This window comes from Thamnophis sirtalis, unplaced genomic scaffold (assembly GCF_051295495.1).
Source record: "Thamnophis sirtalis isolate CommonGarterSnake01/CBP01778 unplaced genomic scaffold, rThaSir2_p1.2 scaffold_13, whole genome shotgun sequence".
Lineage (NCBI taxonomy): Eukaryota > Metazoa > Chordata > Lepidosauria > Squamata > Natricidae > Thamnophis > Thamnophis sirtalis.
In genome coordinates this window covers 12,128,377-12,147,424 of record NW_028261393.1, presented here as the reverse complement: position 1 = coordinate 12,147,424, position 19,048 = coordinate 12,128,377, and the positions used below count along the sequence as shown (strand labels likewise).

At 39.7% G+C, this 19,048-nt stretch overlaps 1 protein-coding gene across 2 annotated transcripts in view; it reads right to left on the bottom strand.

Annotated features, from left to right (window-relative positions):
* LOC106544526 (dual specificity tyrosine-phosphorylation-regulated kinase 1B) overlaps positions 1–17,983 on the bottom strand; it is a 32,129-nt gene extending 14,146 nt beyond the window's left edge. The window contains exon 1 of one of the 2 annotated variants that reach the window (XM_014060818.2): positions 17,824–17,983. Coding sequence is in view for 1 of the 2 variants with exons in the window: in XM_087728061.1 (XP_087584187.1) it covers positions 5,906–5,993 (88 nt within the window). In the remaining variant the exon portion in view is untranslated. Of the gene's footprint in view, positions 1–5,905; positions 6,138–17,823 lie in introns of those variants that run through there. The other variant, XM_087728061.1, reaches the window with a different exon arrangement.
* Between the last annotated feature and the right edge of the window lie 1,065 nt (positions 17,984–19,048).

Here is a 19,048-nt window from a genome sequence, read left to right as displayed (position 1 = left end):
TTGTTTGCTGTAACCAACACTAAGAATTTATACAATTTTGGACTAAAAAATATAGTACAGCTATAGGCAAATATTTTGTTCTGAATTACCTACCGCCTCCACATGATATTATAGATCAGGGATCCCCAAACTTGGCAACTTTAAGACTTATGGACTTCAACTGCCAGAATTTTCTGGGCGTTGAAGTCCACAAGTCTTAGAGTTGCCAAGTTTGAAGCCCTCTGTTATAGATGATTTCACTCAACTAGTTCTTGGTGATCCAGGTGATCCAGGTGATCCAGGTGACCCAGGTGATCCAGTAAGAATTCTAGCACACCTGCATGTTTGGCTGAAGAAGGACAGCTCTGATTTCTTTTCCAGCAATTGTAATTTTGCTCTGGAAACTTGAGCAGCACTCTTCTGAAACCCTGAAGATATCATCAGATCATCACTTTTATTCTACTACTTTCCAGGATATATGTTTCTATTTTTGTGGATTCCTTTGCAGAGATTCACGTGTCCTATCGCAGCACTTTTTTCAAAGTATTCAAACAACCCCAAAACTTGAAATAACGTAACTATTGCTCAAATAACTTACATTCGTTTGCATGTTATATTAATAAGGAAGTCATGGTGTTTTCTAATTATTTGTAAGTATATATAAATTGCCTTCTCTAATTTTTAACTTACAGATGAAAACTTCTGCAGGACCAGACCAGATTTCTACAGTATTACCAATTTTTTTTCAAAGAAGAAAAGTCCTACAGGATACTTTTCTCTCTCCCAGCATTACTAATTATGAAAAAAATGAAAGATTTAGTAATGTAAGATATTAATATAATTATGTGCCAAGAGAAGAATTTTGTTCATGCATTCTCTCTCCACACACACACACACACACACACACACACACACACACACACACACTACCAGTCATGAGAAGTGGTAGTGCAGGTCACAGAATTCTAGTTTTATATGTACTGGAAATCTGATTTTGACTTCATTTTCCTCTGTATTTTTTTTTTTGTGTGTGTGTGTGTATGTTTTCATAGATTTTCATGGGTGTGTGTATGTATGTATGTATGTATATACATACATACATACATACATACATACATACATATAAATATACATACACACACACACACACACACACACACACACACACACAAACCCATCCTTGATATGCACCAATACTGGTAAAAATAGTTTTATCTGTCATATTTATATATTATCAGATTTCAAAGATTCCCAAAAATATAACCTAACAATGACCTTAGGAGGTATTACAGTATACTAGTTCTCCTTTACAATAAGACCTGCCCTCTTCACAAGAAACATTTCCAGACTAAAACTGTAAATCTAAGTTCAAATTCTATTCTTAATGATTGATGGTATATTCCAAAGAGCCATTGGAAGAAGACATGGGACATAGCTGAGAGGGGAATAAGCTCAAGCAGGGACGTATCAGGGGGAGGAAGTAATTGTGTGAACAATGTTTCTTTGGAAACTGAGCTAGATTTGTAACACTTTTAAGCCAACATTGTCTACATTGACACAATGGCAATTCTCTTGGGCTTTCAGAAGATGTTTTCTTCAGACCTATCACCAAAGACCTTATACTGGCGATGCTGGGAACTGAACCCAGGGCACTCAGCACATGATATATAGTGTTGCTGTTATAAAATAATGGCTGGGGTTAATTTCTGCTACTTCGAAGTGAGGTTAAAACTAGTCCAAGAATGGGTTCCACAGAGCAATGCTGCAGGAACAAGGATCTCAATGAACATTTTAAGACTTTCTGTCAACTACTGTCCTTCCAATGCCTTGATGTCACATAAGCTATGAAGGATTTTTAACGTATTGCACATATTCGGCCCGGTGGTGTCCCATCCATGGATTTGAGCTGATATGGACTTGATCTCAACATGAAAAATGTGCAGCTAGACCATCTGCTGCAATTCTAGGAGGCAGGGCTGTTTGTTGAGTTTAAAATGCAGCCTTGCCTTAAGAGGACCCACAAATAACAAAAGCCAGTGACATGTCATATTAGTCAGTAGTCACAACAGTGGGCTGGAGCTGGCTATGTCTACACAGCATGTAGGTTCTACACTGTGGGGGAATTAATTATAATGCAATTAATTGCAATGCATTTAAATGTATGGTTGCTTAAATAAATTGGACAAGGATTTGAATCAAATGGTCATGCCTCTTAAGGTGCCATATTAATATAAATGGTTGATACCAAAGGAACAGCAGAACCCACTAATATTAAGATTTGGGGAGCCTTCAAAATTGGCACGGAAGTTACAGGCTATCTCTTAAGTTACATTTATGATTTCTCTCCATTGAAGAAATTCTGCTTTTCCTCAAAACATAGATACTTCAAGTCTACGTCACTCTTCACTTTTGCACATCAAATTCAATTTTATGAGGTTCAATCTCGCGATGGCTCTGTAACTGGTCAAATCTCTTGTGTGTGCTATTTTAAAAAAACTTTTAAAATATGACTGTGTGTGTCGTGTTTATTGTCTTATACTTTTTTGCTGTTTGGCACCCAGAATCCTTGTAAGATCAGTGGCCATATAAATTTGATAAATAAATAATAAACAGAATGTATTATTACTAAGGATGGTGCCCCAGCAACACTCAAAGTACTAAGTGCTATTCTTAGAAGTGGAAGGGATGTTTTAAGAGTGGCTGGAATGGGATACAGTAGTGAAGATGTTAGAGAGCTAGCCGTTTCTATTCCTAGCTCTGCTCCACTGAAGCACAAAATCCAGTACTGTCTTGGCAAGTTCAGCCCAGCTACATGCAATTCTTAGCAGAACAGCATCTCTATAATGTTGCGCTAGCTATAGCTGCACCCTTAGCAGCAGGGCTTTGGTGCTGTGCTTCTGCCCAGTGCAGACAACTCGAGCTCACAATTCTGGTCAGACAGAGCAAGCCCCATCAATTCCTACTCAGAAACATTTGCTTAACTAAGACAGCCAACTTCTTTTCTCAACTAAAAGTACAGTTAAAGTATGTGACAAGTCTTTCCTAAGCTTAATGCAGAAATGATCTAGAATTCAGTCCAATCCTATGGTTAATTGCATATCTTTCTCAAAAATAAGCTAAAACTTAAAACATCTTTTGATCCTCCAGGATGAATGTATCTTTATTAAGATATATTTCTTAATTTCTTTATTAGTTGCTATAAATGGTCCATCCATAACCATCCCTGATTGGCTTTATTATGTACTATGGAATATGGCATTCCAAACAGTACAGATTCTATGACTTAAATAACTGATGATCAAACCCTTTAAAGCTACGGAGGCATTGTCTCTCCACCAGTCATGAGATGCACCACCCACATGGATTGTATTCTTATTTTCTCTCCAATGATACCTCAATCCCTTCATCTTTAATTTTCCTTAATTTTTTTAAAAAAAGGATAGCCACAAATAAATTCTCAGAAACACAATTCTGGATGCACCAGTACTGTTTAAAGACTTCTCTATCTTGCAAACCAGGGCTTGGGCATGAAATTAATAAATGTAAGAATAATTTAGACCTGGAAGTATTTTATTGTTAAGTCCAGCTTAACCAATGTTCTGCTATTAAATGCAACTGCAAATGGTTTCTTGAGTTTCATATTCAGCATGCATTGTCTTTGAGTCTGAAGCCCATGTCTTATAGCCTTATAATAGTTTAAGGGCTTTTTGTGTTTGTAAAATAAAAGTTACTCAAGGCGTTTCTTCTTTTCCTTGAGTAAAACAGGTATCTTTCCATAACTTGAAAGGAGGATGCGAGCTCATGCATTTAAACAAAGATTTTGTTTCTTTACAGCACTTTTCTTCTCACAAGAAATGATTTATACAGTAGCATTTTAAAGAAAACACTGCAACCACCTTAACTCAGCAGATCATCTTAACTAAGCAGATTGAAAAGTGTTTCCATCAGATAATCGACAAAGATAACTAGCAATATAATATGCAACTCCCACAAAATTCACTGCTCATTCAGTCTAAATAGTCGGTGTTAGTGGGGGGGCAGAGATCGTCCCTGAGGCCCCTAACTTATGGGGTGCCGCAGGGGTCGGTCCTATCCCCCCTACTATTTAACATTTACATGAAACCGCTGGGCGAGATCATCCGAAGGCACGGGATAAAATATCACCAATATGCGGACGATACACAGTTGTATCTGTCCGCCCCGTGCCAACTCAATGAAGCGGTGGACGTGATGAACCGGGGACTGGAAGCCGTTAAAGACTGGATGAGAGCGAACAAGCTGATACTCAACCCAGACAAGACCGAGTGGCTGTTGTGTTTCCCTCCCAAAAATTTGATCACCATACCATCACTCAGGCTGGGGGGACAAAATTTAAACCCCTCAGAAAGGGCCCGCAACTTGGGAGTCCTCCTGGATTCACAGCTAACTTTTGACCACCATCTCTCAGCTGTGACCAGGGGGGCATTTGCCCAGGTTCGCCTGGTGCGCCAGTGGCGGCCCTACCTGAATCGGGAGGCCCTCACAACAGTCACTCGAGCCCTTGTGATCTCTAGGCTGGAATACTGTAATGTGCTCTACATGGGGCTGCCCTTGAAGAGCATCCGAAGACTTCAGCTAGTCCAGAATGCGGCCGCGCGAGTGATCGTGGGCGCACCACGGTTCGCCCACATAACACCGATCCTCCGCGAGCTGCACTGGCTACCTGTTGGTCTCCGGGTGCACTTCAAGGTCTTACTCACCACCTATAAAGCGCTCCATGGTAGTGGATCTGGCTATTTGAGAGACCGCCTTCTGCCAATTACCTCCCTGCGTCCCATCAGATCGCATAGAGCTGGCCTCCTCCGTATTCCATCCGCCAGTCAGTGCCGACTGGCGACTACTCGGAGGAGAGCCTTCTCTGTTGCGGCTCCGACACTATGGAACAATCTCCCCGTGGAGATTCGTACCCTCACCACCGTCCAGGCCTTCCGTACAGCCCTCAAGAACTGGCTAACCCGTCAGGCCTGGGGATAATCTTATTTTGCCCCTCCCGAATGCTGAGTGAATGTTGAGTTTTATTGTTTAATTTACTTTGTGCACATTTCTTTTCTTGTATTGTCCTACACTCCCCTTCCTTTTTTGATTGTAAGCCGCCCTGAGTCCCCTCAGGGAAAAGGGCGGCCTATAAATAAACTACAAACAAACAAACAAACAAATAAAATTCTATAACCATGATAAGATTCAAAAACTTCCATATATGGAACACTCCTCTATTATAGCACTAATTATAAGCATGGTCTTTATGATGCATCAGTATAGAATTCATCATGTTGAGTCTTAGAAATTCATTCAAACTCAGCCATGTTACTCCTAACTCAGAAATGTAATTTATGAAACTCAAAAGATGCACTGCTATGATTCATAAGATTTTCATTCTCATTACACTGAAGACAATCTATTCCTTGCATTTCAAGAAACTAGGTCACTTCATCTTCAAGAATAAAAAGGCATCCTAACCTAGATTTTAACTGTTAAATAATTTTTAATATCACTTTTGCTGTTAATTTTAATCTATGTTTTTATCTTCCTCTATATTTTTAACTTTTCTCAACTATCTTGAGTACTTGTCAGAGTAGAATGACAGGATATAAACCAAATAAATAAATAAACTAACACTTTGGTTAGACTTTTCTTCTTAGAATGCTTCCAGTTTCTCACATTGCTTTTTTATATGGCTGGAAAAATATTCTCACATTACAACTTCCTTTCCTATCTATTACAAATGTAAAACAAAGTGCCTTTTCCTTCTCTAAATAATCCATTGTTCTTTTGCCCTATGATCGTAGACAATTGTATACCTCATTCACCCATCTCCATATTGCCCGCTTAGGAGAAGGATATTATTAAATGGCTATGCAGAGTCCTTCTAACCACAAACAGATCTTACCTGTAACCATTTTTCTGTTATAGCAAGTGGAAGGCAGAAAACAGGAAGGCTCTTGCCGGGCCCAATGGCTCTGCAATGTTAGCAGCATTGTACAAGATAGGTGTTGGCGATGGAGAAGATCACCATAGGGAAAGGCCACCCCTACTCAACTACATACAATCCACGGAGTTGACAGCCGGGCGTTTTGGACGGTACTCACCCAGGTTGTGCCCGAGTGAGTCTTAAAGCCAAAGTGAGCTAACCCAGAAAGCAGTGTCACACAGCTGTCATTGCAAAGGCTATGGAAGGTCAGTGGGCTTGGAATGCTCTTTTGCCTGGATCAAAGCAAACAGCTGGTTGCATGCCATGGCCAAGTGGAAACTGATCAGAGGAACAGCTGACAAAAGATTTCTAAATGCAGTCCAGAGAAGCCACTAAGGAAAGGGCTGAAATGTGCCAATTCTCAACTCCACTAACAAATGCTTCCTCTAGGCTACCACTTGAGTGAGTTTCCCCACTTGTTGGTAAAGGCCTGGGCCACAAGATTTTAGATGTGTATAAATATAACCACCCACTTTTTTCTGCCGAAATACAGTACAGCATGCTGTTTCAATGTATTTTGACAATGTGTTGAGCAAGTTCAGCTTATATTGTATTCAACAAACCATGGTTAAACAAGACAAATAATAGTTTGGAACAGTATAAATGAATATTTGCCGTACTCATTTTTACACTATTAATTTACAGCAAACTGCTGCATCCAAATGCACAAATCTTGCAACTTTGACTAAAGCCCAGAAAGTTTTCCAACAACTTCAAATTTAATCTGATTGGTCGCATCAGATCTTTTGCCTCCCATAAAAACAGGGTTGATAGTTTTACTATCCATGAAAAGACAAAGGCTGCTCTTAAGCAACTGTTCTACTCCAGTTCTAAATTTTAATGATTGATTTGTCAGTAAAAGCACTATTCAAATGATTAGTGTAAGATGTTTGCAGAGACTTAAGGCCAAAAGGTATAGATGTACTATTGTTACCAATTTATGTATATCCTAACTTCTGAAGAATTTCTATGCCTGGCACATAGAAATGACTGAGGCGGTATCTTGAAAATTTCCAAAATAAAGTTTGCTGGTCACAGCATTGGTGAAATACCTTCTTAAAGGGAGATAAAACTAGAAAAAAAAACTTTGTAAATAGGAAAAAGAAAAAAGTGCAGCTGTAGGCGAAATTATACTTTTTCATGTTGTTTTAACCCTGTGAAACCAAATACTATGTACCTTCTATCCAACCATCAGTGCATGGGGTAAATTATGTACACCCCCCCCCATCTGCATATTAAGAAAAGGTCCTGCAGTCTTTCCTACCCCAATACCACCTGATTATCCCTCATATAACTGGCCTTTTTATTCTTATTAATTCCTTCTAGTATATTAATACATTCTTTTTAAAAATCTAGAATGCAGACTCTGAAATAAGATCTTACCAATGATAAGCAAATTACAGTATATGTTGATATAGTCTCTGAAGAGACCAAATAAAAATGAAATAATTTCTGTAGTTAATACTCAATGCTACTCTAAGGATCGGAAGCACCTTCACCTATTGGGAAGAGAGCAGTCTAGAGCAGTGTTTCTCAACCTTGGTGACTTTAAGTCCTGTGGACTTCAACTCCCAGAATCCCCCAGCCAGCAGAGCTGGCTGGGGGAATTCTGGGAGTTGAAGTCCATGGGACTTAAAGTCGCCAAGGTTGAGAAACACTGGTCTAGAGAACGTTCACTGAAAAAGGTCTGAGTTACATTCCTGGAAAGCATGAAGACTATTTTGGTTCTGGTTGTTTTTTTGGGGGGGGGGGGGGGGGAGGTGCAGTATTTTTTTTTCCCTTACCTTCTGGGTCCCTTAAGGCATTTCTGTAATTCTTGAGAGGGCACTGTGTTTTTCCTGACAGCTTTCAAAATTGTGTCGTCCATACTTTTGCTGTGTCCAAGTACTTGCCCCTTCTTCTGCTACTAACTGGAGGAAGCAACTACTACCTGGAATCACTGAGAAAATATATGTACTGCACTGTAAAAGCTCCACTTGAATAGTAAGGAATAGCTTTTAGGAAAGATACTGACACGGAACCTCATGTTTATTTGATATTAACATTATTTTGCCATCTTAATGGTTTCAGAGATGCTTTCTAGATTAAACTTGCATGTTATACAATTTGAGCTGGAAATATGATGAAATCAACTAAGAACCTGAAGTTGAATGCAAAGACCGCACAATTTACCCAGCTGCCTATTGAATTCCAAACACATAATCAAAAGGAGTACAGTTGTCATTCCTGGAGGCCTCTATTTGCTTTCTACCTGTTTATACGTCAATCTCTACCAGGTTTTGAAGCATTGGGGACAAAAACTTGGAGAGCCAATCATACAACTTGTGCAGGTAGTTCAAAGCTTGAGAAAAACATAAAATTTAGTAGAAGACATGGATTCATCAAAAAATCTACTTTTAATTTTTTTTCTTATTTTTGTACATTTTCTCAATGTAATCTGGTTAATTACTGGGACAAGAAAAAATGGAAAAGAAACTTTCTTTTAAGTTGGAAGATAACAATCACTTTTCTTGCAAAAAGTAAGGTAACTATATCACAGCTACACCCAAATGACTCCTGGATAGCAGAAGAATGATACAGAAAAGCCACTGTTGCCATCTAGTGGTCATTTGGATTTTTGCCCAGATAATGCATGATGCCCTTAGCTGGAAACAGAAAGACTAAATTCTCCATCTTTCTTTTTCAACCCTCTATTCTCTATAAGCTGCTTATCATTTGAGTTCCCTGTATATGAATCTATGCAGTACATGAATCTATGCAGTTTATCACAGCAATTCTATTGAGGATCCTAACTCCTGACTTTTTCTATAACGCAGCACTAACTAGTGGTAATTAAAAATTACACCTATGCTAGGGCCACCATATAATCCCACAAGGAAGTGGATGCAAGCAATCTGATATTTAGCAAATTAGATTTAGGAAAGGGGACTCTTCTGATGCAATTTTGGAATGTGCTCCATTCATCAATAAACAAATATATACTAGTGTAAAAAAATGATTGGTTTAAAAACAGCTGCATTAAACAAATCACATCTAAAGAGATAAGCATTTGATGCCAGCACAAGCTGAAAAATTGCACTGCATAGCAGTAAAAATTCAAAATTTCAGACTTTCATGGCTGCCGGTGAGTTCTATACGTATGAACATTGCCAGCTCTGCTGCTGCAATGGCTTCTGATGGAACTGTATAGCTAGCACAATTGCATGGCCCCTACACAAGGAGAATGCACAACAAGCTTTTTGAGGCTGCATATGTCTCTTGTCAGAACACTCTTGCTGTTCAGAGTAGATGGGGGTGGGGTGGGAAGGGAGGGAGGGAGGGAGGGAGGGAGAGAAAGACAGAGAGCTAGCTTACATGAAAAGGAGACAGAGGAGGGGTAGGGAAAGAGAAGCATGTTACAGGCACTTTGCAGCAGAGGAAATATTAGCCAAGGAGCCGTACTGCCATGTATGCAGGGTTACCTAGGGGAGTTTCAGTCTGTCAGCCCACCCTGGCATTGTACGTCACTGGCACTGGGCCAAGCCTGCACTCTGCTTCCAGGCCACAGGCTACGCATTAACCCTCTGCCTGGTCCCTATTCTGCCCTGCAGATTTCCACCAGGCAGCAAATTCAATCCCCGCCTCTTCATTTGCTTCTGTGCAATGCTATCTCTGCCATGGCAACAAGCTTCTCATTGGAGAATGAGAGCTGCCGAGGAGCCAATGAGAAGCCAGGCGGTGTTGCTAGGTTCTCCGGGATGCAATGGGCTGATTATGCCCAAACAAAGCAAGAAAGAGAAGGCGAGAGTCTCCAAAAATACCTCGGTGAAGAACTGGCTCTCCTTCCAGGAACAGGGGCTAGAAATAACCTGCAAAGGGAGACCCAGCAACAACAGGGTTCACAGTGCTGGCAGAATGCCATAGCCACTCACTGCAGCCGTGATCTCTCTTGCGTGGTGACTCTTACAGCCAGCTGGGTCAAAAGCCCCCCCCCCCCCCAATCCCAAGTGGTGCTTGAATCACATTTCCTATCTTTCTCCATCTTCAGTGTAACGAGCAACTCTATCATAAAGGGCTTCTTGGTTTGGCCACAATGCCCTAGCAGGTCCTGCATTCTTTTGTGCCAACCACAAGGCATCCAGTATCTTTCTCAGAAGGGGCTCAGTGCCAGATCAGAAACTTACGAGAGTCTCATATAGTTAAGGAAAATACGTGGTCAAAATGAATGGCCCTACGAACAGGAAACAGCTGTGCTATAAAACTGGGCAGTTAAAAGCATTACTATATATTCTACAGGCTTGAGACTGTAGCCAAAGGCCACTGGAATAAACTGTGAACCTTTTCCTTTAGATAAATCAAGGTCTGGATCAAGCCAAGTCTTTCGACTCTAGGATTGTCCTAATTAGCCAGAAAGAGCAGTTCCCCCCCCCCCCCCCCGACACACTGTAGTTATTTCCTGGCCAAGAGAATTATGCACCTGGGAACCTACTGCAACCCACTGGAGGTGAGGAAAAGCCCCCAAAGGTCAGGCAATTGCAGTCCTAAATGTGCCTCTCAGAAACACCTTGAAAAATTAAAACAAGCAAAATCCTTGCAGAACATTTTAAGGGCGTATGATCTCATGAGGAAGGATGCCAAATAGTCTTTTGGTTTTTTCTTTTTTGAAGTTATGGATTATAATTTATGTCAAAAAAACTACACAGACTATTCCCAGCTTGAAAGCTTTCAAATACTGTACGTTTTACTTTAAATGATGAGAAATATCTCCTTCTTTAAGGAAAAGTTCATTCCAATGCTCCACAACAGTTTCACTCCCCATTATTTAATAATTTCAAATATATTACAACCTGTCAATAATAGGTAGAATATAAATAGTTTGTACACTGCTTTGAGATGCTTTTATACAGGAAACTGTATAAAACTCATTAAAAGTATATGTAATTATTACTTTACAATACGTAAACCAAGTTTATATGTCATAGTATTTTTTTTGTAAGCTCACCTTCTAAATTTCTCACCTTCAATTAAATCAACAACAAAGCACACCCACCTGCCTCATTTATAAAATATTGGGGGAAATCAAAATTAATCACACAATTATTAAATTACATGGCACCTATATAAGAAAGTCATTCCTAAACCCCCGCTCTTCAACAGTGCCATAAAATATAAAATAAAATAGGAAAGACTAGGTAGAAGAATTAAAAAAAAAAAGATGTTTCCAAATCTGAGTTCACCTCTTGGATTTTAACAGAAGTTACTTCCAAATGTATTTAAGAGAGCAGCCTGTTTTGAAACACTAAGCACACTTACTGGGAACTCTTATGAGCCACACTTCTGAGTAAAAGGTAGACTGTACAGAGATGACTTCAGGGCACTGTGACACACATCAGAAGCTCCAAGATCTACAGAAGCCCCCCAAAATATTTTCAATGCATCACAAAAAAGGTAGGAAGATATCATACAGCAGAAAACAAACTATATAAATGAAAATACAGTACCTACAATTTCTGCCAGCTTTCCTATTGAATAAGGTATATGGAAAGCTCCAATATCCAATGAATGGAGTTTAGTTATAGCAGGAAAAGTGTGTACAGCAGACTTGGCAGTAACATAGATGACATGATTAACCTACAAGCCATGTTTGGGTGTGAAAGATCCTGCCTTGCAGAAACCTTGAGCAGACAAGCCATTCTGGGATAAACTGAAGGTTTATCAGCCAAGTAACTCATTGCCAACAGTAATTACATTTGAGTGTTAACAAGACAACATTCAGATGGCATAATAAATCACAAGCCAGCTTCATTATCTCAAATGTTGAAGATGAATTGTTTAAATTGAATCATAGTTAAAATTAAGTAGTATATTGAGTTCTGACAAAACTCAACTCTAATGTTCTAAAATGGAATAAAACCAATTCTGATAACTTCATAGGAAGGAGAGAAGACATGTATATTGGAGATACACATAAGTTGGACTTAGTGTGCTAAAGATAATATACACTGATGATGGGCAAAAGTAGCCAATATATTTTAATAGCTCAAGGTGCTAAAGGAATAGCCCTTTTCTTACTGTTATACTTCCATACATTTATAGCTGAATCTTTTAAAATCATTTCTGCATTTCATGTAACTGAATTCAGCGGATCAAAACTGAACTTTCCTGAAAGTTTTATCTTGTGAATGAACAAAATTCATTCCAAATTTGCCTTTTAAATCACATTGTTAGCACTTTCAGGGAAGAGGGTTCTAACATTTTTAGCACACTGAAATGGATAAAACTGATCACATTTTTAGATGTGAGTGAGCCAAGATTTTCACAGCAAAATATGTGGATACATACATGAGTCATGTTAAAGTCTATTTTTAGGGATTTTCTTCTACCTAAGCTTAAAGTTGAAATCTTTATTTCCCCCACCCATCTGATACAGGATGTCTCAAGGTGACATTTATAGGAATAACTTTCACGATCTTCCGAACTACATTCAAAATAACCAAAACCAAGCACCTGAATTTACCTGCTCCTTTTAGAATACCAGAAATTACCTGCTCTTGACATCTTAATTGTAAAATAAATCATAATGTACTTGGAGTCATACACACTTCTTTCTTCTACATCTGAAATATTACAAAATTAATCTTAAATTACAAGAATTTGAATAATTACTATGTTATAAAAGTTCTTTTGGGCTCATAAGACTTTTTAAAAAAATCTACATTTTAAATCCTTTTTTCAATTAAAAAATTCTATGTTCCTATCTAATGAAACTGCAAAGTTTTGTTCACAATGTTGATAGATGTTGGAGTAGCCAGAAATTAAGTCCAAAAAGATAATTGCAAAGTTTTAGTCTAATCCTCCTCTTGAAACAAGTTTCCCACATTAAATGTATTATTATTAATAAACCGTAAAAGGCATCAAATATAAAAAATACCAGCAAATAGACATTAGAAGGCATCAGAAAAACAGGTAGAAAATCATTACCAAAGAATTTAGAGCCCCCAAATTAAACATACAAGGAACAGAACATAGGAATGTTGATCAATGAAAAGTTACATTGTAGAAAAAAAAGAACATTTGAAAGTATATCATAGACTCTAAATATAATAGGATTAGATTTTTGGAGAAGACAGTAATTCTTCTCTGCATAGTCTCTACAGCAAATTTGAATCTATGTCACCGATTTGGAGCTAAAGACACCCTCAAAACATCCATAAGCACGAATTGTCAGGTGATGTAGGTTAGGAATTAGTTTTAATGGTTTAAGTTGCTGGAGAAATGATTCAGAATAGAATTTAGCGAAATAATTCATTTCATTTCATTTTGTTATTAATAACAAAACACAAATGACCTATTCGACTGAATCTGAAATGTCTAAGATGGTAAATGACCAATGTTTATTGGAGCTATATGTTACTAACTCCTTATTCTCATGTTGCTCTATGTGCTCTGTGAATTGTTGGTTCAGAAGTACCTGTATGGTGTTTCCAAGTTATATAGGCTTTCTAAGTTTAATAGGATTGTAGTTTTTCTCTATCAAAGACAAAGATTGATCCTAACATATGAAATATTATACTATGACTAGTAAAATAAGATCTACCATAATATCCAACCTCTTGCCTGAAATATGAATAAAGAATAGGTTATTAACAATTATATGCAAACCATATACATTTTCCCAATTCTGAAATGTCTATAATTCCTTATTAAATTAACATACAATGTTGAGCCAAGTTTTAAAACTATACAGTATTAGAATAATCAAGCAGCTAAGAATTTTGTGTTTTCACAGTATCCAGGAAAATTAAAGCAGCCTACCACTGAAACTGAAACTACTTTTTGAAAGTCATGGATTCAATTATAACAGTTCTGACTTCAGATTATAATATCCTTGCCCATGCTTACATTTAATAGAAAATAATAATTTCCCAAGAACATAAAAGTATAGCTTAATATTAGTTTGTATGTTACATATCCTATGGCATTTTAGTCTTTCTTTAGAAATGAAAAGAGTTGGCTAATATGACTCCATGTTCCATTCAAATTTAAGACCTCATCCAAGCTATTTGTACACAACACAGTGATACTCTAGGTTAGACATACAGGTGGCTGCAATTCAGCCATACTCTACAAATGTCATTGCAGGACACTTGTATTTTATTGTCTACAGCAATTTACCCTGGCTGCTTATGGGAAATTATGGTTTGGCCTCCTCCATGAACTAGTTTCTAGAGAATCGGTGCAAAAGTGGTAACACTTTGGGGGGGGGGATTACATCCAGTGAATTAAACTCTTGAATGTGAACCATGGCACAAAATATTTCACTTTAAAGGAAAATGTAATCATTATGAATTTGCAGTATATATCTTGACTTGCTTGTTAAATTACCAAATTAGATGTTCTTACAGGACCTTTTTAATTCTTGGTTTATGGTACACTGTGGATTCAAGGATTAACTTTAAACTGACATGTGAATTAACCCTTTCTAACATAGTAATTAAGTTTTCTGTTGTTGCTTCAGCTCCGTGATTGTCAGAAATGATGTCTCCTATACACTAGAGATATTTCTTGTTAATAACATGTAAAAGTATTAGCCTCTTATTCATACCCACTGAAAAATCCAAATTACTTTTTTGGGCAATGAAACAATAGCTGGTTATTCATAATCATTTATATTGGGCTAAAGAATCTCAAGTATGTTACCTTTCATTATATACAGGGTTTATGAAATCATTCAGCTCTGTCACAGACATAACTGTAACTTATCTTTATTATGTTTATCAACATATCAGCAAATGTCATAGTATCAGTTTGCAACAACAGGAAATGCCTCTAATGTGGTAACCTTTACATGCTCCCTGGGGCAATTTCATTTCTTTCAGTGCAGAAAGTACCCTGAACTTTTGCCCAAATATGAAAGGTTCTAGAACTACAAAAAATAAGCAAAGCATACCTGAACAGCACAGTAAGCTAAATAAATTATCTACTTGGGTTTTCAAGTTGAAGTATCCAGCCCCTCATTTTCAGAAGTAACTTCCAAGGCTGCTTTTCTCTCCTAACAAAATTTCAGCTGCCTATTCTACCTGCTAGAGTTCATGGACTGTGTAACATATTATCCCATGGTCCTTTGCCAATGATTTCCATTGCCTCACATCAATTAACTTGCTCTGAGCTTTCCTGGTTTACATTCACTTTTGCATAACAGAATTCACTTATGCTTTTTTTTGTTGCCTCTGAGCAGATAATTACATTACTTGTTTCCACTACCCAATACCACTACTATAGTTATATAGGGTATTATGATCTTAGAAATTCATAATTCACAAGAAATTTAATATTGGGATATGCACGCACACACATCACTCAGGGTTGATTCTTGTGACCAAAAGCTCCTCCAATTTCTTTTGGATGAGCTTTTGGTCACAAAGACTTCCAGGTTTTCAATGATCCAGGCCAAAACGTGATCAAGAACTGACTTCTACAAAAATCAAACTAAATCTTCACAAATTAAAGCACATAGCATTAGACTAAACAAGAAGCACAACAATTTAGTCTGAAACCATAATTATTTATGCTTTTCAAAGAGTTTCATGATATATTATTGTACAAATTGGATACTAACAGAGAATTATGAAGGATCTATATACAACACCACATCAGCCAATCCCAACATCAATGAATAACATCAGATTCAACTCAGGAACAGCTGAGAATTCCAGGAATCCAACTTACCATCAACAGCCACAATATTTCCAAACAAACAAAATCATTCTGTGCTACTACAGCTTGACAAACCAATACAGCATTTTTTTGAACTCAACAGCCAAGTTACTTGCTAAACATTTATTTTATAATAGTCAAAAACCATATTGATTGACACACTACTTTTTGTAACATTTTTGTCACAAAAGCAGTATTTATATATGCTAGTACCTATCCAGATTAGAGAATTAAGTAAATTCTATCACTTACTGTTGGCAGAAATGTATTGAAATTTATTTCCCTAGCATTATTGTGAATTATCTACATTGCATAATTTTATTAATGTTTAGTCAAAAGTAAGTCCCGCTGTATTTTTTATGGTTTATATCAGGCAAAAATGGATTGCAGCTTTGCATTGCCTGACCGAACACAATGGCATTTATTTCTGAGAAGCACTAATAGGTTCACCATGAATTTCTCCTCAAAGTTATTGGCATCAAGGAGCTTTTCCATTCTCTGCTCCTACAATTCATAACTATTCTGAATTATATCATTACAGCTGCTAGCATTTTTATGGTGGCATTTATATTTAACATAAGAAACTCAGACAGGAGATAAGAAACAGGTCACACTAGAATTAGTAATACTGAGGCAAAGATGGCAATTATCATTTTTTTAAAAATCATTTGGTTGGGGGCAATGGAGAAAATACAATATATATTAAGCAAGGAAAGCATTTGAAGATCATGTATTTCAAGATGTGACAGAAACAGAAGCAAATGTACTTACATGCCACAATATTTAAATGATTATGTGAGGGAAACATAATTTTGCTTCCCTAAAGATAAATTCTACAGGAATCAATTCACCCCATTAAGATCAATAATGACACTTTATTTTAAGGTTCAGGCTTGTCCAACTTAAATCTTCAACCAGCAGTAGTCTCCTAAAAATAATGGGGCACACGGAAGCACAATTTAGTTTTGGAAAAACAAGGGCCTTTAGATCCTAACTTGCCCAAAGTTAGGAGAGCTAACTATCTTCTTCCTCATGTATCCTGAATACCAAACATTGAAATAATGGTTGAAGGATTACAAATGGATTTTATTTGTGATACAGGATCATCAAACACACACATAGCAAAGACACAACCTGTGCTAGTGGGGTTTTTTTTAAGTACAGTACAGAGCAGTCAGCTCACCCAGAGATATTTTTTACCCATCACAAATTCTGGAAAGAAGGGGGGGGGAAGGGGGGGATAGGGAAGCACTAACAAATCCAGTGATATCTTATTAAAAGACCACAGAATTGCATGGAATCTCAATTTTACTAGTACACCGCTGAGCTTCAGCAGCAATGACTCTCTCTCTCTCTCACTCCCAACTGTAACAGCATCAGCAATCATAATGGCATTTAACAAAAAAAAAAAGGCAAGCAAGCTCCGAGAGAGAAATAAATGGATGAATGCCAGAGCAGATCTCATTCCTTTTGGAAAAGGTACCAAAAGGGAGAGAGAGGGGAAAAGGGGGGGGGGGTCGAGAAAGGAAGGGAGGAAAAAAAAAGAGAGAGAAGCCCGGTGGAAACTGACTATCACGAAGGCAAGGGAAAAGAGGGAGAAGAGAGATGGGCCATCCATGCACCACCACCAGCAGCAGCGCGCAAGGGAAGAAGGAAAAAAAAAAAGGAGGCGGCGGCGAATCCGATCCAGCGGACCGGGCCTATTCTGAAGCCTGCAGCCGGGAGAGATTGCGGCGGGCAGAAGTTTGGGGGGTTTCAGGAACGGGGGAGGGAAAAAAGGGGGGGCGAGGGCGGCGGGGGAATCAGGGTGGGGTCGGGCGGCGGGGAGGGGACGAGGGCGGGGCGGGACGGGCGGGAGGCCGAGCGGGGTTCCGCCCGAGGCGAAGCCGGAGAGCCGGACAGGGGCGGGGCCTGACGAGGCAACCCGGCTCGCTGGGCGAAGCTGCCCGCAGCAGCCCCGGCTGCTTTGAGGGGGGGGGGATGTGAGAAAAAAGGGGAAAACGGGCGGGAAGAGGCTGAGGCGCCCCGGAGGCTCTTCCCCCGCCTGCCCCGCTCCCGCTCCCTGCTCCGCGCTGGGGAAGGGCCCTAAGGTGAACGGGAGGGCGGGAGGCGAGGGAGCGACAGCCGGGCGGGTCTCTTACCTGAGGAGGCGGCTGCGGCCCGCGGCGTGTTTCAAAGCTGGGGCTGAGGAGGAGAAGCGCGCTGGGGGCGGGGCGCGGCAGGCGGGCGTCTTGCGCCCCCACCCCCAGCGCAAGGGGCGTTCTCCGGCGGCTGCTCCGGCGCCGGGATTTCCCAGTAATGCAACAAAAAATGGCGACCACAACAAACCGCCTCCGCTGTCGCCGCTAAGCGCATGCGCCCCGCCGGCGTAGCCACGTGAGGCAGCGGGCCGGGAGAAGCAGAGAAACGACGGGGGATGGGGAGAGAGGGGGAAAAAAAAGTGGGGGGGTACGAAGAAAAAGAAATGGATGCCCGCCCGCTAGGAAGGTGCGTGTTCCCTGCCGAGGATGCGCATGCGCCGGAGTCTGCAGCCCGTGCAGCTGGGCGTATATGCATCCCGGCATCCTCCCCCCCCGCCCCATTTGCAGAATGGCATCGGCGAAGCCTAGAACATTTTCTACGTGACATAGAAGGAAAGGGTAGCAGGATGGGCTGCACCATTGAAGAGCGAGCGGGAGGGGGGGAAGGAAGGAGGGGGAGGGAAGAAAAACTCCCTTTAGGGTCCCCCCCCCAAAAAAATGGTCTTCCAGGTGTGGGTGGAAATACGGGGGAAAAGCGATCTATTGCCGCGTTGGAGGGAAGATTTTTTTTTCCTTGAGCTAATTTTTCAAGGTTTGGTGAGGAGGAAGGAACAACGCGCTCTGCAATGCCCTAACGGTATTGGCAAATCGATGGGTAGGATTAGCACATTTCAGTTTCGCAGGCACCGGATCCCTCTCCTTGGTATCACCCCTGAAAAGGAGCAGCGCAGGGGAAGTCTTTTTCCCATTCCCCCTCCCCCCGCTTACGACCCCCACCCCAATCGGTTTGCTGGCGAAGATTAAGCCATTTTTTTAAATTAAAAAAAAAAACTCCCAGGTTCCAAAAGACATCCAGGTTCCGTAACACGAACATGAAATAATGCACAGGACCCCAACCCTTTCTGGACAGCATTTAATAAAAGCATTTTTTTAAAAAGAAAAAAGAAAAGAAAACCCTTCAACATCCCCACTGCTGAACAACTTTGAGGAATTGAATGCTATGAGAAAGCTAAGACCGCCTAGCCTGAAATCTTGGAATTGACATTACCTTAATGGCATAAAGATGCTGTAGCATGGAATCTGGTGGAGTTACCTATGGATGGTGCCATTGCAACATGCAGTGGTT